The sequence below is a fragment of the Oncorhynchus clarkii genome, chromosome 11 (assembly GCF_045791955.1).
Source record: "Oncorhynchus clarkii lewisi isolate Uvic-CL-2024 chromosome 11, UVic_Ocla_1.0, whole genome shotgun sequence".
Classification (NCBI taxonomy): Eukaryota; Metazoa; Chordata; class Actinopteri; order Salmoniformes; family Salmonidae; genus Oncorhynchus; species Oncorhynchus clarkii.
In genome coordinates, this window is record NC_092157.1 from 11,757,229 (window position 1) to 11,783,056 (window position 25,828).

The following is a 25,828-nucleotide window of genomic DNA, read 5'->3' on the forward strand; positions in this document are numbered from 1 at the left end:
CTCTGTGCCTCTCTCTCTCTCACTGTGCCTCACTGTGCCTCTCTCTCTCTCTCTCTCACTGTGCCTCTCTCGCTCTCTCTCTCGCTGTGCCTCTCTCGCGCTCTCTCTCGCTCTCTCTCTCTCTCTCTCACTGTGCCTCTCGCTCTGTCGCGCTCTCTTGAGCGCTCTCTCTCTCTCTCTGTGCCTCTCTCTCTCACTGTGCCTCTCTCGCTCGCTCTCTCACTGTGCCTCTCTCTCACTGCCTCTCTCTCTCTCACTGTGCCTCTCTCTCTCACTGTGCCTCTCTCTGTCTCTCTCTCTGTCTCTCTCACTGTGCCTCTCTCGCTCTCGCTCACTGTGTCTCTCTCTCGCTCTCGCTCTCACAGTGCCTCTCTCTCTCACTGTGCCTCTCTCTCTCTCTCTCTCTCTCTCTCTCTCTCTCTCTCTCTCTCCCCCTCTCTCTCTCTCTCTCTCCCCTCTCTCTCTCTCTCTCTCTCTCTCTCTCTCTCTCTCTCTCTCTCTCTCTCTCTCTCTCGCTCTCTCTGTGCCTCTCTCGCTCGCTCTCTCACTGTGCCTCTCTCTCACTGTGCCTCTCTCTATCTCTCTCTCTCACTGTGCCTCTCTCGCTCTCTCGCTCGCTCTCGCTCACTCTCTCACTGTGTCTCTCTCTCTCTCTGTGCCTCTCTCTCGCTCTCTCAATGTGCCTCTCTCTCTCTCTCTCTCTCTCTCTCTCTCTCTCTCTCTCTCTCACTGTGCCGCTCATCCTCTCTCTCCATTGCTCCAGCAGGGAGGGGAAGAGGAGCTCTTCTTCAGGCTGTTATTTTGGGTTGGTTTCTTTTTGGAACAAGGAGTGTTTTTCTCTCTCTTTTGTCTCTATTCACACACATCACTGAGGTTATCTCCCTGATGACCTTTCTCTCCTCTGCCATGGCAAGGATATGCTGCTCTTGTCAAGCTGCCATTGTAATATTCCAGGAAATGCAGAGATAGCCTAAGGCCTGAATGGCTCTGGGGATTGTTGCTATGGACTCCCACTAGCTGTTAAACCTTTGAGCTGAAAAGGTTGGTCAAATGGCTTTTGGGTGCTGAAAAGGTAGATTTTTTCCCCCTCAAGCTCATTTGGTTTGCCACAGGTTTTTAATGTGTTCTTCTTCCTCCATGTCTTTCTTCTGTCATGGAAAACTGTTCAGTGCTGATGCTTCTTTGTGAGCTGGCAAACGCTGCAGTCGACATGCCTTCAGTTTGTAGCAGTCTGTGTACAATCGTTCCTTACCATAAACATCCTCTCTCCCCCCTTCCCCACCATTTCTCTCACTCCCGCTCTCTCTCTCTCCTGTAAACTACTCTACTTCTCTTTCTCTCTCCTCTAAACTACTCTACTTCTCTCACTCTCTCTCAACTCTCTCTCTCTACTTCTCTCTCTCTACTTCTCTCTCTCTTCTCTCTCTCTACTTCTCTCTCTCTACTTCTCTCTCTCTACTTCTCTCTCTCTACTTCTCTCTCTCTTCTCTCTCCTCTCTCTCTCTCTACTTCTCTCTGTCTACTTCTCTCTCTCTCTCTCTCTACTTCTCTGTCTACTTCTCTCTCTCTCTCTTTCTCTCCTCTAAACTACTCTACTTCTCTTTCTCTCTCCTCTAAACTACTCTACTTCTCTCACTCTCTCTCTCAACTCTCTCTCTCTACTTCTCTCTCTCTCCTTCTCTCTACTTCTCTCGCTCTCTCTTTCGGCACATACTCTGGTTTCATCGTCAGAAAATATCACCTCCCTGTCCCCTGTTATCAAAATAAGGCATGAGTAAAGTCTGGAGTGGTGTTTTGACAAGAGTAAAGCAAGCCGAGTTTCTGTGCGCTGCAGGGAGGCGTCTATGTGCTTCTATTTGCGATGCCGTGTGCCATGTCCTCATCAAACACGCCGCCACTCACCACACCAATCACCGCTACTTTACCACACTACGCGATACAGGAGAATCCCCTCCTTTCGGTTGTGCTTCAGTATCAAACTGTTCTTTTCCCAAACCCCTTGACACACAGGGGTTGAGGTGTTTGATACGTCATCTGTGATTCTTGATTGGTCCTGATCTTTTAGTTCATTTCTCAATCCTGACTTGCATATTTGGTTGTATTTAAAGGGAGAGCATATTTTGTGATTTTGTCTAGATGTGGAACTTCTGATTTTGTGATTTTGTCTAGATGTGGAACTTTTTAGACGACAGTTGTACCAAACACAGCTCTGGGTTTTGAGTGCGTAAATGATAGGTTATAGTGTGTATTTAATCTGGGCTAATGGTATTCTTCTAATGCTTGACTAAACTAGTGCATCCTCATCTTTCTCTCTGTGACAGGACCAAGCCATGGCGAGGTGGACACACGGGAGTGCTTGTTCTATAACGTGAACTATGAGATCGAGAAGACCAACCAGAGCGGGGTAGAGAGCTGCGAGGGTGAGAAGGACAAGAGGTTGCACTGCTACGCCTCCTGGCGCAACAACTCTGGTACCATCGAGCTGGTGAAGAAGGGCTGCTGGCTGGACGACTTCAACTGCTACGACAGGTCAAATCTCCTACCGTTGTGCCCTTGAGCAAGGCCCTATATAATACTGTTGAGTTGTAGATTAGATGAGCTGCCTTCCTCTGCCTTAAAGACTGGAGTCCTGGGATGTATTCACAAAGAGTCTGAGAGTAGGAGTGCTGTGCTGGCATCCAGGGTATGGTCCAAAGGTAAAACCTGATCCTATACCAGCACTCCTACTCTTCCGCTCTTCATGAATAGGGGCCCTGCTGTGGCCAAGAGGTGGAATCAGTGTGTTCCCTATGGTTGTATAGGTGGGTTTCTGCTCAATGTTTTCATTTCCCGAGTGGGATCCATGCCTCAACAAGTGTTTAGAATGAAGCTCATTGGGGTCCCCATACGTCACTGATCGATTATGACTATGTTAATCTAACCATCAAATATGACCATATATACAACTTTAACAATCACAGTTGGATTTGTCACTCAAGCATTACTGCCTATTGACTTCACGTCTGGAATGTGTGTGTGCAACCTCACACGAGCTTGTCTTCGACATTTCGCTTGTGTTATCGAACATTTTAGTTTCCATTTCATCTATCGGAAGTGTTACTCATCAAATGCAGACGTAGAAGCATGGACTCCATATTAAATGTCTCTCTGTCAAACTGGAATATACAGTTGCCCTGCGCCCGGCGGGTCCCGTAGGTGCTCCATAACCAAGGCTTCGCTGTCGCCGGAAAAGTCAGGCGGAGTGGTGCTGTAGATTTTTCAACCGATTGCCGTTGCGATCTATTTCCGGCCTCTCTCCCAAGACCCAGATAAATCGTTGAATAGATGGATCCGGATGGGAAGCTTGAATACAGTCGCTTCTCCCTGCATAAACGTTATAGAGGAGAAAAAAGGTTTTGGCTAAAACCAATCCACTGCATTGTTGTTTACAGAGTGAGACACGTGTACATGGGGTTTAAATGATCAACTTGGAAAGAATGAACATTGTTGTGTTTTATAGTGTTGAATGAGATAAAGGTAACATAAAGGGCTTTTGTTTCGGGGTATTTAACCAGAGGTTTTCTACAAGCTCAATCCTAAATCTGCGTGAGTTCTCACCATGAGAAGGCTGAGTATGAAACCATTCCCTCATCGAGACTGCCAGTGCAAAAGTGGGCCAGCAACAATGACTGATCTTGAAACGCAACGCCAGCAATCCCAGGTTGCTTAAACTAGAGGTCGCCACTTCTTAAAATAGCAGACGAGCAGATCCTCTGGTGCATGTTGGAAATACCAAACATCGAAGTGCGTTGAGTGACGGGCTTAAGTCGAAAAGCTTTTTTGAAGACGCTCGAGACTGTTGAAGACGCTCGAGACTGTTGTAGACGCTCGAGACTGTTGTAGACGCTCGAGACTGTTGTAGACGCTCGAGACTGTTGTAGACGCTCGAGACTGTTGAAGACGCTCGAGACTGTTGAAGACGCTCGAGACTGTTGAAGACGCTCGAGACTGTTGAAGACGCTCGAGACTGTTGTAGATATGTTATGTTGCCACCACCGGTGAGGAGGTCAATCCTGTTCTGAATGAACTGTGCAACATATAGTGGGGCAAACAAGTATGTAGTCAGCCACCAATTGTGCAAGTTCTCCCACTTAAAAAGATGAGAGGCCTATAATTTTCATCATAGGTACACTTCAACTATGACAGACAAAATGAGAGAAAATCACATTGTAGGATTTTTAATGAATTTATTTGCAAATTATGGTGGAAAATAAGTATTTGGTCAATAACAAAAGTTTATCTCAATACTTTGTTATATACCCTTTGTTGGCAATGACAGAGGTCAAGCGTTTTCTGTAAGTCTTCACAAGGTTTTCACACACTGTTGCTGGTGTTTTGGCCCATTCCTCCATGCAGATCTCCTCTAGAGCAGTGATGTTTTGGGGCTGTTGCTGGGCAACACGGACTTTCAACTCCCTCCAAAGATTTTCTATGGGGTTGAGATCTGGAGACTGGCTAGGCCACTCCAGTACCTTGAAATGCTTCTTACGAAGCCACTACTTCGTTGCCCGGGCAGTGTGTTTTGGGATCATTGTCATGCTGAAAGACCCAGCCACATTTCATATTCAATGCCCTTGCTGATGGAAGGAGGTTTTCACTCAAAATCTCACGATACATGGCCCCATTCATTCTTTCCTTTACACGGATCAGTCGCCCTGGTCCCTTTGCAGAAAAACAGCCCCAAAGCATGATGTTTCCACCCCCATGCTTCACAGTAGGTATGGTGTTCTTTGGATGCAACTCAGCATTCTTTGTCCTCCAAACATGACGAGTTTAGTTTTTACTCTGGCTCTTTGAGGGGAGAGGACACTGCCCAATGACCCGCCAGGCTACCACATCGCTGACCCGGGCCGATGTGCCTGGCGCCCCATCAGCAGTATGATGGCGACACTGCCAGTCCTCTCCCTCCTCCTCCTCCTGTCCTCCACAGTGGTCAAGAAGTCAATAGTGTGAGCGTTGCATGGCGACGGATGGGAACGGAAGGAGGAGCTAAGAGTTAGTTAGGTGTCTGAGCAGGTCATAGGCCCTAATTCTGTTTCCGGGTCGTGTTCATTAGGGTACACAGTGGCAAAGCTTTTCTGAACGTCTTGCATCGGAAAACGATATTAAAACAGAGTTTCTTATTGAGCAGTTTCTGGTAGAACCTTCCTGTTTCACTGCTTTTCATAACGGAACTTCCCTTCTGAACACGACCCAGCGTAGGGAATAACCACAGGCCCTCTTAAGCACTGAAGTCAGCAGAAAGCTGAGGCGCTCCCTTCTCTACTCTAGACTAAAGTGTTTCCCTTTGACGGTCGCTAAAATGTTGTCTTTTTTTTCTCAGGCAAGAGTGTGTGGCGACAGAGGAGAATCCTCAGGTCTTCTTCTGTTGCTGCGAGGGGAACTTCTGCAACGAGAGGTTCACCCACCTGCCCGATGTCAATGGACCAAGTAAGTAGACCTGTAGGACGCCGTCTTTTTGTTACATCCATAGAAAATAGATCTGACCGCCGGTCCACCCAACACAGAACACGGAGTTGAGTAGTAACATCTCTTCTAATTATTATATCTCTATGGCTAGGCTACATCTCAATTGCAACGTTCACTCCCATACTCAGATTTCAAGGGCTAGTCAGATGTACAGTTTATATTGACCTGTATCTGAATGGGCTTTTGTCGTCATTTTGGAGTATTTGATTTTCCCAATCACTGCTTGCTCCATTTGTTTCAGAGCAAATATCATATGCTTTGTTATAGTATCATACTATTATGATATCTTGGTATGTTATCTTGGTATTCCAACCCCTGGCTGGTGTGAAGTGAAACTCAGTAGGTTGATATTATATTTGACATCGGTGTAAAACCTATACCAGCTGGAAGTTGGTATATGTTGAGTTGGAAGCTCCGCGGGCCTCACCCAGGGTTAACTATTGTAGGGTCTTAAACATGACGGACTGAAATGTGCAAGAGGCCACAAGTATTGAAGGTAGGGGCAATTCTGCCCAGGATAACAGCACAAAAATGATATTATTGAGCACACAGACATCCAGGCAGCAAACATTTTTGTCCGTTGAAGTCAAAGCAGGGCTTAAAGGAGAAAACAATACTGTGTCCCTACCTATTCATATACCTGCCTAATACTGTACCTACCTATTCATATACCTGCCTAATACTGTACCTACCTAATACTGTACCTGCCTAATACTGTCCCTACCTATTCATATACCTGCCTAATACTGTACCTACCTAATACTCTACCTACCTATTCATATACCTGCCTAATACTGTACCTACCTAATACTGTACCTGCCTAATACTGTCCCTGCCTATTCATATGCCTGCCTAATACTGTACCTACCTATTCATATACCTGCCTAATACTGTACCTACCTATTCATATACCTGCCTAATACTGTCCCTACCTATTCATATACCTGCCTAATACTGTACCTGCCTAATACTGTACCTACCTAATACTGTACCTACCTATTCATATACCTGCCTAATACTGTACCTACCTATTCATATACCTGCCTAATACTGTACCTACCTATTCATATACCTGCCTAATACTGTCCCTACCTATTCATATACCTACCTAATACTGTACCTACCTATTCATATACCTACCTAATACTGTACCTACCTATTCATATACCTACCTAATACTGTACCTACCTATTCATATACCTGCCTAATACTGTCCCTACCTATTCATATACCTGCCTAATACTGTACCTACCTATTCATATACCTGCCTAATACTGTACCTACCTATTCATATACCTGCCTATTCATGTACCTGCCTAATACTGTACCTGCCTAATACTGTACCTGCCTAATACTGTACCTGCCTAATACTGTACCTGCCTAATACTGTACCTGCCTAATACTGTACCTGCCTAATACTGTACCTACCTAATACTGTACCTGCCTATTCATATACCTGCCTAATACTGTACCTGCCTAATACTGTACCTGCCTATTAATATACCTGCCTAATACTGTACCTACCTAATACTGTACCTGCCTAATACTGTCCCTACCTATTCATATACCTGCCTAATACTGTACCTACCTATTCATATACCTGCCTAAAACTGTACCTACCTAATACTCTACCTACCTATTCATATACCTGCCTAATACTGTACCTACCTAATACTGTACCTGCCTAATACTGTCCCTGCCTATTCATATACCTGCCTAATACTGTCCCTACCTATTCATATGCCTGCCTAATACTGTACCTACCTATTCATATACCTGCCTAATACTGTACCTACCTATTCATATACCTGCCTAATACTGTCCCTACCTATTCATATACCTGCCTAATACTGTACCTGCCTAATACTGTACCTACCTAATACTGTACCTACCTATTCATATACCTACCTAATACTGTACCTACCTAATACTGTACCTACCTATTCATATACCTGCCTAATACTGTACCTACCTATTCATATACCTACCTAATACTGTACCTACCTAATACTGTACCTACCTATTCATATACCTGCCTAATACTGTACCTACCTATTCATATACCTGCCTAATACTGTCCCTACCTATTCATATACCTGCCTAATACTGTACCTGCCTAATACTGTACCTGCCTAATACTGTACCTGCCTAATACTGTACCTGCCTAATACTGTACCTGCCTAATACTGTACCTGCCTAATACTCTACCTACCTATTCATATACCTACCTAATACTGTACCTACCTATTCATATACCTGCCTAATACTGTACCTGCATAATACTGTACCTGCCTATTGATATACCTGCCTAATACTGTACCTACCTATTCATATACCTGCCTAATACTGTACCTACCTATTCATATACCTGCCTAATACTGTACCTACCTAATACTGTACCTGCCTAATACTGTCCCTGCCTATTCATATACCTGCCTAATACTGTCCCTACCTATTCATATGCCTGCCTAATACTGTACCTACCTATTCATATACCTGCCTAATACTGTACCTGCCTAATACTGTACTTGCCTAATACTGTACCTACCTATTCATATACCTACCTAATACTGTACCTACCTATTCATATACCTACCTAATACTGTACCTACCTATTCATATACCTACCTAATACTGTACCTACCTATTCATATACCTGCCTAATACTGTCCCTACCTATTCATATACCTGCCTAATACTGTACCTACCTATTCATATACCTGCCTAATACTGTACCTACCTATTCATGTACCTGCCTAATACTGTACCTGCCTAATACTGTACCTGCCTAATACTGTACCTGCCTAATACTGTACCTGCCTAATACTGTACCTGCCTAATACTGTACCTACCTAATACTGTACCTGCCTAATACTGTACCTACCTAATACTGTACCTACCTATTCATATACCTACCTAATACTGTACCTACCTACTCATATACCTGCCTAATACTGTACCTGCCTAATACTGTACCTGCCTATTCATATACCTGCCTAATACTGTACCTGCCTAATACTGTACCTACCTATTCATATACCTGCCTAATACTGTACCTACCTATTCATATACCTGCCTAATACTGTACCTACCTATTCATATACCTGCCTAATACTGTACCTGCCTAATACTGTACCTGCCTAATACTGTACCTACCTATTCATAAACCTGCCTAATACTGTACCTGCCTAATACTGTACCTACCTATTCATATACCTGCCTAATACTGTCCCTACCTATTCATATACCTGCCTAATACTGTACCTACCTAATACTGTACCTGCCTAATACTGTCCCTGCCTATTCATATACCTGCCTAATACTGTCCCTAACTATTCATATACCTGCCTAATACTGTACCTACCTAATACTGTCCCTACCTATTCATATACCTGCCTAATACTGTACCTACCTATTCATATACCTGCCTAATATTGTCCCTACCTATTCATATACCTGCCTAATACTGTACCTGCCTAATACTGTACCTACCTAATACTGTACCTACCTATTCATATACCTACCTAATACTGTACCTACCTATTCATATACCTGCCTAATACTGTACCTGCCTAATACTGTACTTGCCTAATACTGTACCTACCTATTCATATACCTACCTAATACTGTACCTACCTATTCATATACCTACCTAATACTGTACCTACCTATTCATATACCTACCTAATACTGTACCTACCTATTCATATACCTGCCTAATACTGTCCCTACCTATTCATATACCTGCCTAATACTGTACCTACCTATTCATATACCTGCCTAATACTGTACCTACCTATTCATATACCTGCCTAATACTGTACCTGCCTAATACTGTACCTGCCTAATACTGTACCTGCCTAATACTGTACCTGCCTAATACTGTACCTGCCTAATACTGTACCTGCCTAATACTGTACCTGCCTAATACTGTACCTGCCTAATACTGTACCTACCTATTCATATACCTACCTAATACTGTACCTACCTACTCATATACCTGCCTAATACTGTACCTGCCTAATACTGTACCTGCCTATTAATATACCTGCCTAATACTGTACCTACCTATTCATATACCTGCCTAATACTGTACCTACCTATTCATGTACCTACCGAATACTGTACCTACCCAATACTGTACCTGCCTATTCATATACCTGCCTAATACTGTACCTACCTATTCATATACCTGCCTAATACTGTACCTGCCTAATACTGTACCTGCCTAATACTGTACCTACCTATTCATATACCTGCCTAATACTGTACCTGCCTAATACTGTACCTACATATTCATATACCTGCCTAATACTGTACCTGCCTAATACTGTACCTACCTATTCATATACCTACCTTATTCTGTACCTACCTATTCATATACCTCCCTAATACTGTACCTACCTAATACTGTACCTACCTAATACTGTACCTGCCTAATACTGTACCTACCTATTCATATACCTACCTAATACTGTACCTACCTATTCATATACATGCCTAATACTGTACCTACCTAATACTGTACCTGCCTAATACTGTACCTACCTATTCATATACCTGCCTAATACTGTACCTACCTATTCATATACCTGCCTAATACTGTACCTACCTATTCATATACCTGCCTAATACTGTACCTACCTATTCATATACCTGCCTAATACTGTACCTGCCTAATACTGTACCTACCTATTCATATACCTACCTTATTCTGTACCTACCTATTCATATACCTCCCTAATACTGTACCTACCTAATACTGTACCTAGCTAATACTGTACCTGCCTAATACTGTACCTACCTATTCATATACATGCCTAATACTGTACCTACCTAATACTGTACCTGCCTAATACTGTACCTACCTATTCATATACCTGCCTAATACTGTACCTACCTATTCATATACCTGCCTAATACTGTACCTACCTATTCATATACCTGCCTAATACTGTACCTACCTATTCATATACCTGCCTAATACTGTACCTACCTATTCATATACCGGCCTAATACTGTACCTGCCTATTCATATACCTGCCTAATACTGTACCTGCCTAATACTGTACCTACCTAATACTGTACCTACCTATTCATATACCTACCTTATTCTGTACCTACCTATTCATATACCTCCCTAATACTGTACCTACCTAATACTGTACCTAGCTAATACTGTACCTGCCTAATACTGTACCTACCTATTCATATACCTGCCTAATACTGTACCTACCTATTCATATACCTGCCTAATACTGTCCCTACCTATTCATATACCTGCCTAATACTGTACCTACCTATTCATATACCTGCCTAATACTGTACCTACCTATTCATATACCTGCCTATTCATGTACCTGCCTAATACTGTACCTGCCTAATACTGTACCTGCCTAATACTGTACCTGCCTAATACTGTACCTGCCTATTCATATACCTGCCTAATACTGTACCTACCTATTCATATACCTGCCTAATACTGTACCTGCCTAATACTGTACCTACATATTCATATACCTGCCTAATACTGTACCTGCCTAATACTGTACCTACCTATTCATATACCTACCTAATACTGTACCTACCTATTCATATACCTGCCTAATACTGTACTTACCTAATACTGTACCTGCCTAATACTGTACCTACCTAATACTGTACCTACCTATTCATATACCTGCCTAATACTGTACCTACCTAATACTGTACCCGCCTAATACTGTCCCTTCCTATTTAAATACCTGCCTAATACTGTCCCTACCTATTCATATGCCTGCCTAATACTGTACCTACCTATTCATATGCCTGCCTAATACTGTACCTACCTATTCATATACCTGCCTAATACTGTACCTGCCTATTCATATACCTGCCTAATACTGTACCTGCCTAATACTGTACCTACCTTATACTGTACCTACCTATTCATATACCTACCTAATACTGTACCTACCTATTCATATACCTACCTAATACTGTACCTACCTAATACTGTACCTACCTATTCATATACCTGCCTAATACTGTACCTACCTATTCATATACCTGCCTAATACTGTCCCTACCTATTCATATACCTGCCTAATACTGTCCCTACCTATTCATATACATGCCTAATACTGTACCTGCCTAATACTGTACATACCTATTCATATACCTGCATAATACTGTACCTGCCTAATACTGTACCTGCCTAATACTTTACCTACCTAATACTGTACCTGCCTAATACTATACCTGCCTATTCATATAACTGCCTAATACTGTACCTACCTATTCATATACCTGCCTAATACTGTACCTACCTATTCATATACCTGCCTAATACTGTACCTACCTATTCATATACCTGCCTAAAACTGTACCTGCCTATTCATATACCTGCCTAATACTGTACCTGCCTAATACTGTACCTGCCTAATACTGTACCTACCTATTCATATACCTACCTAATACTGTACCTACCTATTCATATACCTGCCTAATACTGTACCTGCCTAATACTGTACCTACCTATTCATATACCTGCCTAATACTGTACCTACCTAATACTGTACCTGCCTAATACTGCACCTACCTATTCATATACCTGCCTAATACTGTACCTACCTATTCATATACCTGCCTAATACTGTCCCTACCTCTCCGTATACCTGCCTAATACTGTACCTACCTATTCATATACCTGCCTAATACTGTACCTACCTATTCATATACCTGCCTATTCATGTACCTGCCTATTCATGTACCTGCCTAATACTGTACCTGCCTAATACTGTACCTGCCTAATACTGTACCTGCCTAATACTGTACCTGCCTAATACTGTACCTACCTATTCATATACCTACCTAATACTGTACCTACCTATTCATATACCTGCCTAATACTGTACCTGCCTAATACTGTACCTGCCTATTCATATACCTGCCTAATACTGTACCTACCTATTCATATACCTGCCTAATACGGTACCTGCCTAATACTGTACCTACCTATTCATATACCTGCCTAATACTGTACCTACCTATTCATATACCTGCCTAATACTGTACATACCGAATACTGTACCTACCTAATACTGTACCTGCCTATTCATATACCTGCCTAATACTGTACCTACCTATTCATATACCTGCCTAATACTGTACCTACCTAATACTGTACCTGCCTAATACTGTACCTACCTAATACTGTACCTACCTATTCATATACCTGCATAATACTGTACCTACCTAATACTGTACCTGCCTAATACTGTACCTACCTAATACTGTACCTACCTATTCATATACCTGCCTAATACTGTACCTACCTAATACTCTACCTACCTATTCATATACCTGCCTAATACTGTACCTACCTAATACTGTACCTGCCTAATACTGTCCCTGCCTATTCATATACCTGCCTAATACTGTCCCTAACTATTCATATACCTGCCTAATACTGTACCTACCTATTCATATACCTGCCTAATACTGTCCCTACCTATTCATATACCTGCCTAATACTGTACCTGCCTAATACTGTACCTACCTATTCATATACCTACCTAATACTGTACCTGCCTAATACTATACCTGCCTATTCATATACCTGCCTAATACTGTACCTACCTAATACTGTACCTACCTAATACTGTACCTTCCTATTAATATACCTACCTAATACTGTCCCTACCTATTCATATACCTGCCTAATACTGTACCTACCTATTCATATACCTGCCTAATACTGTACCTACCTATTCATATACCTGCCTAATACTGTACCTGCCTATTCATATACCTGCCTAATACTGTACCTGTCTAATACTGTACCTGCCTAATACTGTACCTGCCTAATACTGTACCTACCTATTCATATACCTACCTAATACTGTACCTGCCTAATACTGTACCTACCTAATACTGTACCTGCCTAATACTGTGCCTACCTATTCATATACCTGCCTAATACTGTCCCTACCTATTCATATACCTGCCTAATACTGTACCTACCTATTCATATACCTGCCTAATACTGTACCTACCTATTCATGTACCTGCCTATTCATGTACCTGCCTAATACTGTACCTGCCTAATACTGTACCTACCTATCCATATACCTGCCTAATACTGTACCTACCTAATACTCTACCTACCTATTCATATAGCTGCCTAACACTGTCCCTACCTATTCATATACCTGCCTAATACTGTACCTACCTATTCATATGCCTGCCTAATACTGTACCTACCTATTCATATACCTGCCTAATACTGTACCTACCTATTCATATACCTGCCTAATACTGTACCTGCCTATTCATATACCTGCCTAATACTGTACCTACCTAATACTGTACCTACCTAATACTGTACCTTCCTATTAATATACCTACCTAATACTGTCCCTACCTATTCATATACCTGCCTAATACTGTACCTACCTATTCATATACCTGCCTAATACTGTACCTACCTATTCATATACCTGCCTAATACTGTACCTGCCTATTCATATACCTGCCTAATACTGTACCTGCCTAATACTGTACCTGCCTAATACTGTACCTACCTATTCATATACCTACCTAATACTGTACCTGCCTAATACTGTACCTACCTAATACTGTACCTGCCTAATACTGTGCCTACCTATTCATATACCTGCCTAATACTGTCCCTACCTATTCATATACCTGCCTAATACTGTACCTACCTATTCATATACCTGCCTAATACTGTACCTACCTATTCATGTACCTGCCTATTCATGTACCTGCCTAATACTGTACCTGCCTAATACTGTACCTACCTATCCATATACCTGCCTAATACTGTACCTACCTAATACTCTACCTACCTATTCATATACCTGCCTAACACTGTCCCTACCTATTCATATACCTGCCTAATACTGTACCTACCTATTCATATGCCTGCCTAATACTGTACCTACCTATTCATATACCTGCCTAATACTGTACCTACCTATTCATATACCTGCCTAATACTGTACCTGCCTATTCATATACCTGCCTAATACTGTACCTGCCTAATACTGTACCTGCCTAATACTGTACCTACCTATTCATATACCTGCCTAATACTGTCCCTACCTATTCATATACCTGCCTAATACTGTACCTACCTATTCATATACCTGCCTAATACTGTACCTACCTATTCATGTACCTGCCTATTCATGTACCTGCCTAATACTGTACCTGCCTAATACTGTACCTACCTAATACTGTACCTGCCTAAAACTGTACCTACCTATTCATATACCTGCCTAATACTGTACCTACCTATTCATATACCTGCTTAATACTGTACCTACCTAATACTCTACCTACCTATTCATATACCTGCCTAACACTGTCCCTACCTATTCATATACCTGCCTAATACTGTACCTACCTATTCATATGCCTGCCTAATACTGTACCTACCTATTCATATACCTGCCTAATACTGTACCTACCTATTCATATACCTGCCTAATACTGTACCTGCCTATTCATATACCTGCCTAATTCTGTACCTGCCTAATACTGTACCTGCCTAATACTGTACCTACCTATTCATATACCTGCCTAATACTGTACCTACCTAATACTGTACCTGCCTAATACTGTACCTACCTATTCATATACCTGCCTAATACTGTCCCTACCTATTCATATACCTGCCTAATACTGTACCTACCTATTCATATACCTGCCTAATACTGTACCTACCTATTCATATACCTGCCTAATACTGTATCTACCTAATACTCTACCTACCTATTCATATACCTGCCTAATACTGTACCTACCTAATACTGTACCTGCCTAATACTGTCCCTGCCTATTCATATGCCTGCCTAATACTGTCCCTACCTATTCATATGCCTGCCTAATACTGTCCCTACCTATTCATATGCCTGCCTAATACTGTCCCTACCTATTCATATGCCTGCCTAATACTGTACCTACCTATTCATATACCTGCCTAATACTGTACCTACCTATTCATATTCCTGCCTAATACTGTCCCTACCTATTCATATACCTGCCTAATACTGTACCTGCCTATTCATATACCTGCCTAATACTGTACCTGCCTAATACTGTACCTACCTAATACTGTACCTACCTATTCATATACCTACCTAATACTGTACCTACCTATTCATATACCTACCTAATACTGTACCTACCTAATACCGTACCTACCTATTCATATACCTGCCTAATACTGTACCTACCTATTCATATACCTGCCTAATACTGTCCCTACCTATTCATATACCTGCCTAATACTGTACCTGCCTAATACTGCACCTACCTATTCATATACCTACCTAATACTGTACCTACCTAATACTGTACCTACCTATTCATATACCTGCCTAATACTGTACCTACCTATTCATATACCTGCCTAATACTGTCCCTACCTATTCATATACCTGCCTAATACTGTACCTACCTAATACTGTACCTACCTAATACTGTACCTTCCTATTCATATACCTACCTAATACTGTACCTGCCTAATACTGTACCTACCTATTCATATTCCTGCCTAATACTGTACCTACCTAATACTGTACCTGCCTAATACTGTACCTACCTATTCATATACCTGCCTAATGCTGTCCCTACCTATTCATATACCTGCCTAATGCTGTCCCTACGTATTCATATACCTGCCTAATACTGTACCTACCTATTCATGTACCTGCCTATTCATGTACCTGCCTAATACTGTACCTGCCTAATACTGTACCTACCTATTCATATACTTGCCTAATACTGTACCTACCTAATACTGTACCTGCCTAATACTGTACCTACCTATTCATATACCTGCCTAATACTGTACCTACCTAATACTCTACCTACCTATTCATATACCTGCCTAACACTGTCCCTACCTATTCATATACCTGCCTAATACTGTACCTACCTATTCATATGCCTGCCTAATACTGTACCTACCTATTCATATACCTGCCTAATACTGTACCTACCTATTCATATACCTGCCTAATACTGTACCTGCCTATTCATATACCTGCCTAATTCTGTACCTGCCTAATACTGTACCTGCCTAATACTGTACCTACCTATTCATATACCTGCCTAATACTGTACCTACCTAATACTGTACCTGCCTAATACTGTACCTACCTATTCATATACCTGCCTAATACTGTCCCTACCTATTCATATACCTGCCTAATACTCTACCTACCTATTCATATACCTGCCTAATACTGTACCTACCTATTCATGTACCTGCCTATTCATGTACCTGCCTAATACTGTACCTGCCTAATACTGTACCTACCTAATACTGTACCTGCCTAATACTGTACCTACCTATTCATATACCTGCCTAATACTGTACCTACCTATTCATATACCTGCCTATTCATGTACCTACCTAATACTGTACCTACCTAATACTGTACCTACCTATTCATATACCTGCCTAATACTGTACCTACCTATTCATATACCTGCCTAATACTGTCCCTACCTATTCATATACCTGCCTAATACTGTACCTGCCTAATACTGCACCTACCTATTCATATACCTACCTAATACTGTACCTACCTATTCATATACCTGCCTAATACTGTACCTACCTATTCATATACCTGCCTAATACTGTCCCTACCTATTCATATACCTGCCTAATACTGTACCTACCTAATACTGTACCTACCTAATACTGTACCTTCCTATTCATATACCTACCTAATACTGTACCTGCCTAATACTGTACCTACCTATTCATATTCCTGCCTAATACTGTACCTACCTAATACTGTACCTGCCTAATACTGTACCTACCTATTCATATACCTGCCTAATGCTGTCCCTACCTATTCATATACCTGCCTAATACTGTACCTACCTATTCATGTACCTGCCTAATACTGTACCTGCCTAATACTGTACCTACCTATTCATATACTTGCCTAATACTGTACCTACCTAATACTGTACCTGCCTAATACTGTACCTACCTATTCATATACCTGCCTAATACTGTACCTACCTAATACTCTACCTACCTATTCATATACTTGCCTAATACTGTACCTACCTAATACTGTACCTGCCTAACACTGTCCCTACCTATTCATATTCCTGCCTAATACTGTACCTACCTATTCATATGCCTGCCTAATACTGTACCTACCTATTCATATACCTGCCTAATACTGTACCTACCTATTCATATACCTGCCTAATACTGTACCTGCCTATTCATATACCTGCCTAATTCTGTACCTGCCTAATACTGTACCTGCCTAATACTGTACCTACCTATTCATATACCTGCCTAATACTGTACCTACCTAATACTGTACCTGCCTAATACTGTACCTACCTATTCATATACCTGCCTAATACTGTCCCTACCTATTCATATACCTGCCTAATACTCTACCTACCTATTCATATACCTGCCTAATACTGTACCTACCTATTCATGTACCTGCCTATTCATGTACCTGCCTAATACTGTACCTGCCTAATACTGTACCTACCTAATACTGTACCTGCCTAATACTGTACCTACCTATTCATATACCTGCCTAATACTGTACCTACCTAATACTCTACCTACCTATTCATATACCTGCCTAATACTGTACCTACCTAATACTGTACCTGCCTAATACTGTCCCTGCCTATTCATATACCTGCCTAATACTGTACCTACCTAATACTGTACCTACCTATTCATATACCTGCCTAATACTGTACCTACCTATTCATATACCTGCCTAATACTGTCCCTACCTATTCATATACCTGCCTAACACTGTACCTGCCTAATACTGTACCTACCTATTCATATACCTACCTAATACTGTACCTGCCTAATACTATACCTGCCTATTCATATACCTGCCTAATACTGTACCTACCTAATACTGTACCTTCCTATTCATATACCTACCTAATACTGTCCCTACCTATTCATATACCGGCCTAATACTGTACCTACCTATTCATATACCTGCCTAATACTGTACCTGCCTATTCATATACCTGCCTAATACTGTACATGCCTAATACTGTACCTGCCTAATACTGTACCTGCCTAATACTGTACCTACCTATTCATATACCTACCTAATACTGTACCTGCCTAATACTGTACCTACCTATTCATATTCCTGCCTAATACTGTACCTACCTAATACTGTACCTGCCTAATACTGTGCCTACCTATTCATATACCTGCCTAATACTGTCCCTACCTATTCATATACCTGCCTAATACTGTACCTACCTATTCATATACCTGCCTAATACTGTACCTACCTATTCATGTACCTGCCTATTCATGTACCTGCCTAATACTGTACCTGCCTAATACTGTACCTACCTATCCATATACTCGCCTAATACTGTACCTACCTAATACTGTACCTGCCTAATACTGTACCTACCTATTCATATACCTGCCTAATACTGTACCTCCCTAATACTCTACCTACCTATTCATATACCTGCCTAACACTGTCCCTACCTATTCATATACCTGCCTAATACTGTACCTACCTATTCATATGCCTGCCTAATACTGTACCTGCCTATTCATATACCTGCCTAATACTGTACCTGCCTAATACTGTACCTACCTATTCATATACCTGCCTAATACTGTACCTACCTAATACTGTACCTGCCTAAAACTGTACCTACCTATTCATATACCTGCCTAATACTGTCCCTACCTATTCATATACCTGCCTAATACTGTACCTACCTATTCATATACCTGCCTAATACTGTACCTACCTATTCATGTACCTGCCTAATACTGTACCTGCCTAATACTGTACCTACCTAATACTGTACCTGCCTAATACTGTACCTACCTATTCATATACCTGCCTAATACTGTACCTACCTATTCATATACCTGCCTAATACTGTACCTACCTAATACTCTACCTACCTATTCATATACCTGCCTAATACTGTCCCTACCTATTCATATACCTGCCTAATACTGTACCTGCCTAATACTGTCCCTGCCTATTCATATGCCTGCCTAATACTGTCCCTACCTATTCATATGCCTGCCTAATACTGTACCTACCTATTCATATACCTGCCTAATACTGTACCTACCTATTCATATTCCTGCCTAATACTGTCCCTACCTATTCATATACCTGCCTAATACTGTCCCTACCTATTCATATACCTGCCTAATACTGTACCTGCCTATTCATATACCTGCCTAATACTGTACCTGCCTAATACTGTACCTGCCTAATACTGTACCTACCTAATACTGTACCTACCTATTCATATACCTACCTAATACTGTACCTACCTATTCATATACTTGCCTAATACTGTACCTACCTAATACTGTACCTGCCTAATACTGTACCTACCTAATACTGTACCTACATATTCATATACCTACCTAATACTGTACCTACCTATTCATATACTTGCCTAATACTGTACCTGCCTAATACTGTACCTGCCTATTCATATACCTGCCTAATACTGTACCTGCCTAATACTGTACCTGCCTAATACTGTACCTACCTATTCATATACCTGCCTAATACTGTACCTACCTAATACTGTACCTGCCTAATACTGTACCTACCTATTCATATACCTGCCTAATACTGTCCCTACCTATTCATATACCTGCCTAATACTGTACCTGCCTAATACTGCACCTACCTATTCATATACCTACCTAATACTGTACCTACCTAATACTGTACCTACCTATTCATATACCTGCCTAATACTGTACCTACCTATTCATATACCTGCCTAATACTGTACCTGCCTAATACTGTACCTGCCTAATACTGTACCTACCTATTCATATACCTACCTAATACTGTACCTGCCTAATACTGTACCTACCTATTCATATTCCTGCCTAATACTGTACCTGCCTAATACTGCACCTACCTATTCATATACCTACCTAATACTGTACCTACCTAATACTGTACCTACCTATTCATATACCTGCCTAATACTGTACCTACCTATTCATATACCTGCCTAATACTGTACCTGCCTAATACTGTACCTGCCTAATACTGTACCTACCTATTCATATACCTGCCTAATACTGTACCTGCCTAATACTGTACCTGCCTAATACTGTACCTGCCTATTCATGTACCTGCCTAATACTGTACCTGCCTAATACTGTACCTGCCTATTCATATACCTGCCTAATACTGTACCTGCCTAATACTGTACCTGCCTAATACTGTACCTACCTATTCATATACCTACCTAATACTGTACCTGCCTAATACTGTACCTACCTATTCATATTCCTGCCTAATACTGTACCTACCTAATACTGTACCTACCTAATACTGTACCTACCTATTCATATACTTGCCTAATACTGTACCTGCCTAATACTGTACCTGCCTATTCATATACCTGCCTAATACTGTACCTGCCTAATACTGTACCTACCTATTCATATACCTGCCTAATACTGTACCTACCTAATACTGTACCTGCCTAATACTGTACCTACCTATTCATATACCTGCCTAATACTGTCCCTACCTATTCATATACCTGCCTAATACTGTACCTACCTATTCATATACCTGCCTAATACTGTACCTACCTATTCATGTACCTGCCTATTCATGTACCTGCCTAATACTGTACCTGCCTAATACTGTACCTACCTAATACTGTACCTGCCTAATACTGTACCTACCTATTCATATACCTGCCTAATACTGTCCCTACCTATTCATATACCTGCCTAATACTGTACCTGCCTAATACTGCACCTACCTATTCATATACCTACCTAATACTGTACCTACCTAATACTGTACCTACCTATTCATATACCTGCCTAATACTGTACCTACCTATTCATATACCTGCCTAATACTGTACCTACCTATTCATGTACCTGCCTATTCATGTACCTGCCTAATACTGTACCTGCCTATTCATATACCTGCCTAATACTGTACCTGCCTAATACTGTACCTGCCTAATACTGTACCTACCTATTCATATACCTACCTAATACTGTACCTGCCTAATACTGTACCTACCTATTCATATTCCTGCCTAATACTGTACCTACCTAATACTGTACCTGCCTAATACTGTACCTACCTATTCATATACCTGCCTAATGCTGTCCCTACCTATTCATATACCTGCCTAATACTGTACCTACCTATTCATATACCTGCCTAATACTGTACCTACCTATTCATGTACCTGCCTATTCATGTACCTGCCTAATACTGTACCTGCCTAATACTGTACCTACCTATTCATATACTTGCCTAATACTGTACCTACCTAATACTGTACCTGCCTAATACTGTACCTACCTATTCATATACCTGCATAATACTGTACCTACCTAATACTCTACCTACCTATTCATATACCTGCCTAACACTGTCCCTACCTATTCATATACCTGCCTAATACTGTACCTACCTATTCATATGCCTGCCTAATACTGTACCTACCTATTCATATACCTGCCTAATACTGTACCTACCTATTCATATACCTGCCTAATACTGTACCTGCCTATTCATATACCTGCCTAATACTGTACCTGCCTAATACTGTACCTACCTATTCATATACCTGCCTAATACTGTCCCTACCTATTCATATACCTGCCTAATACTGTACCTACCTATTCATATACCTACCTATTCATATACCTGCCTAATACTGTCCCTACCTATTCATATACCTGCCTAATACTGTACCTACCTATTCATGTACCTGCCTATTCATGTACCTGCCTAATACTGTACCTGCCTAATACTGTACCTGCCTAATACTGTACCTACCTATTCATATACCTGCCTAATACTGTACCTACCTATTCATATACCTGCCTATTCATGTACCTGCCTAATACTGTACCTGCCTAATACTGTACCTGCCTAATACTGTACCTACCTAATACTGTACCTGCCTAATACTGTACCTACCTAATACTGTACCTACCTATTCATATACCTACCTAATACTGTACTTACCTATTCATATACCTGCCTAATACTGTACCTGCCTAATACTGTACCTGCCTATTCATATACCTGCCTAATACTGTACCTACCTATTCATATACCTGCCTAATACTGTACCTGCCTAATACTGTACCTACATATTCATATACCTGCCTAATACTGTACATACCTAATACTGTACCTGCCTAATACTGTACCTGCCTAATACTGTACCTGCCTAATACTGTATCTACCTATTCATATACCTGCCTAATACTGTACCTACCTAATACTGTACCTGCCTAGTACTGTACCTACCTAATACTGTACCTACCTATTCATATACCTGCCTAATACTGTACCTGCCTAATACTGTACCTGCCTAATACTGTACCTACCTATTCATATACCTGCCTAATACTGTACCTACCTAATACTGTACCTACCTATTCATATACCTACCTAATACTGTACCTTCCTATTCATATACCTACCTAATACTGTACCTTCCTATTCATATACCTACCTAATACTGTCCCTACCTATTCATATACCTGCCTAATACTGTACCTTCCTATTCATATACCTGCCTAATACTGTACCTGCCTATTCATATACCTGCCTAATACTGTACCTGCCTAATACTGTACCTGCCTAATACTGTACCTACCTATTCATATACTTACCTAATACTGTACCTACCTATTCATATACCTGCCTAATACTGTACCTACCTATTCATATACCTGCCTAATACTGTACCTACCTATTCATATACCTGCCTAATACTGTACCTACCTATTCATATACCTGCCTATTCATGTACCTGCCTAATACTGTACCTGCCTAATACTGTACCTGCCTAATACTGTACCTACCTAATCCTGTACCTGCCTAATACTGTACCTACCTAATACTGTACCTACCTATTCATATACCTACCTAATACTGTACTTACCTATTCATGTACCTGCCTAATACTGTACCTGCCTAATACTGTACCTGCCTATTCATATACCTGCCTAATACTGTACCTACCTATTCATATACCTGCCTAATACTGTACCTGCCTAATACTGTACCTACATATTCATATACCTGCCTAATACTGTACATACCTAATACTGTACCTGCCTAATACTGTACCTGCCTAATACTGTACCTGCCTAATACTGTACCTGCCTAATACTGTATCTACCTATTCATATACCTGCCTAATACTGTACCTACCTAATACTGTACCTGCCTAGTACTGTACCTACCTAATACTGTACCTACCTATTCATATACCTGCCTAATACTGTACCTGCCTAATACTGTACCTGCCTAATACTGTACCTACCTATTCATATACCTGCCTAATACTGTACCTACCTAATACTGTACCTACCTATTCATATACCTACCTAATACTGTACCTTCCTATTCATATACCTACCTAATACTGTACCTTCCTATTCATATACCTACCTAATACTGTCCCTACCTATTCATATACCTGCCTAATACTGTACCTTCCTATTCATATACCTGCCCAATACTGTACCTGCCTATTCATATACCTGCCTAATACTGTACCTGCCTAATACTGTACCTGCCTAATACTGTACCTACCTATTCATATACTTACCTAATACTGTACCTACCTATTCATATACCTGCCTAATACTGTACCTACCTATTCATATACCTGCCTAATACTGTACCTACCTAATACTGTACCTGCCTAATACTGTACCTACCTATTCATATACCTGCCTAATACTGTACCTGCCTAATACTGTACCTGCCTAATACTGTACCTACCTATTCATATACCTGCCTAATACTGTACCTACCTATACGTATACCTGCCTAATACTGTACCTACCTATTCATATACCTGCCTAATACTGTACCTACCGAATACTGTACCTACCTAATACTGTACCTGCCTAATACTGTACCTACCTAATACTGTACCTGCCTATTCATATACCTACCTAATACTGTACCTACCTATTCATATACCTACCTAATTCTGTACCTGCCTAATGCTGTACCTGCCTAATGCTGTACCTGCCTAATACTGTACATACCTATTCATATACCTACCTAATACTGTACCTACCTATTCATATACCTACCTAATGCTGTACCTGCCTAATGCTGTACCTGCCCAATGCTGTACCTGCCCAATGCTGTACCTGCCCAATGCTGTACCTGCCCAATGCTGTACCTGCCCAATGCTGTACCTGCCCAATGCTGTACCTGCCCAATGCTGTACATACCTATTCATATACCTACCTAATGCTGTACCTGCCCAATGCTGTACCTGCCCAATGCTGTACCTGCCCAATGCTGTACCTGCCCAATGCTGTACCTGCCCAATGCTGTACCTGCCCAATGCTGTACCTGCCCAATGCTGCACCTGCCCAATGCTGCACCTGCCCAATACTGTACCTGCCCATTCATGTACCTGCCCATTCATGTACCTGCCTAATACTGTACCTGCCTAATACTGTACCTGCCTAATACTGTACCTACTTATTCATATACCTACCTAATACTGTACCTACCTATTCATATACCTGCCTAATACTGTACCTGCCTAATACTGTACCTACCTATTCATATACCTGCCTAATACTGTACCTGCCTAATACTGTACCTACCTATTCATATATATCTACCTAATACTGTACCTTCCGATTCATATACCTACCTAATACTGTACCTACCTATTCATATACCTGCCTAATACTGTACCTACCTAATACTGTACCTACCTATTCATATACCTGCCTAATACTGTACCTACCTAATACTCTACCTACCTATTCATATACCTACCTAATACTGTACCTACCTATTCATATACCTACCTAATACTGTACCTACCTATTCATATACCTGCCTAATACTGTACCTGCCTAATACTGTACCTGCCTATTCATATACCTACCTAATGCTGTACCTGCCTAATGCTGTACCTGCCTAATGCTGTACCTGCCTAATGCTGTACCTGCCCAATGCTGTACCTGCCTAATACTGTACCTATCTATTCATATACCTGCCTAATGCTGTACCTGCCGAATGCTGTACCTGCCTATTCATATACCTGCCTAATACTGTACCTACCTATTCATATACCTGCCTAATACTGTACCTGCCTAATACTGTACCTACCTAATACTGTACCTGCCTATTCATATACCTGCCTAATACTGTACCTACCTATTCATATACCTGCCTAATACTGTACCTGCCTAATACTGTACCAGGCCTAATACTGTACATACCTATTTATA

The 25,828-nt window shown here is 41.2% G+C and overlaps 1 protein-coding gene across 1 annotated transcript in view; it reads left to right on the forward strand.

Annotated features, from left to right (window-relative positions):
• Nucleotides 1-25,828, forward strand: part of LOC139420200 (activin receptor type-2B) — a 79,937-nt gene that overhangs the window by 35,484 nt on the left and 18,625 nt on the right. The window contains exons 2-3 of the mRNA XM_071170028.1: nt 2,322-2,529; nt 5,363-5,469. Coding sequence (XP_071026129.1) covers nt 2,322-2,529; nt 5,363-5,469 — 315 coding nt within the window. The remainder of the gene's footprint in view (nt 1-2,321; nt 2,530-5,362; nt 5,470-25,828) is intronic.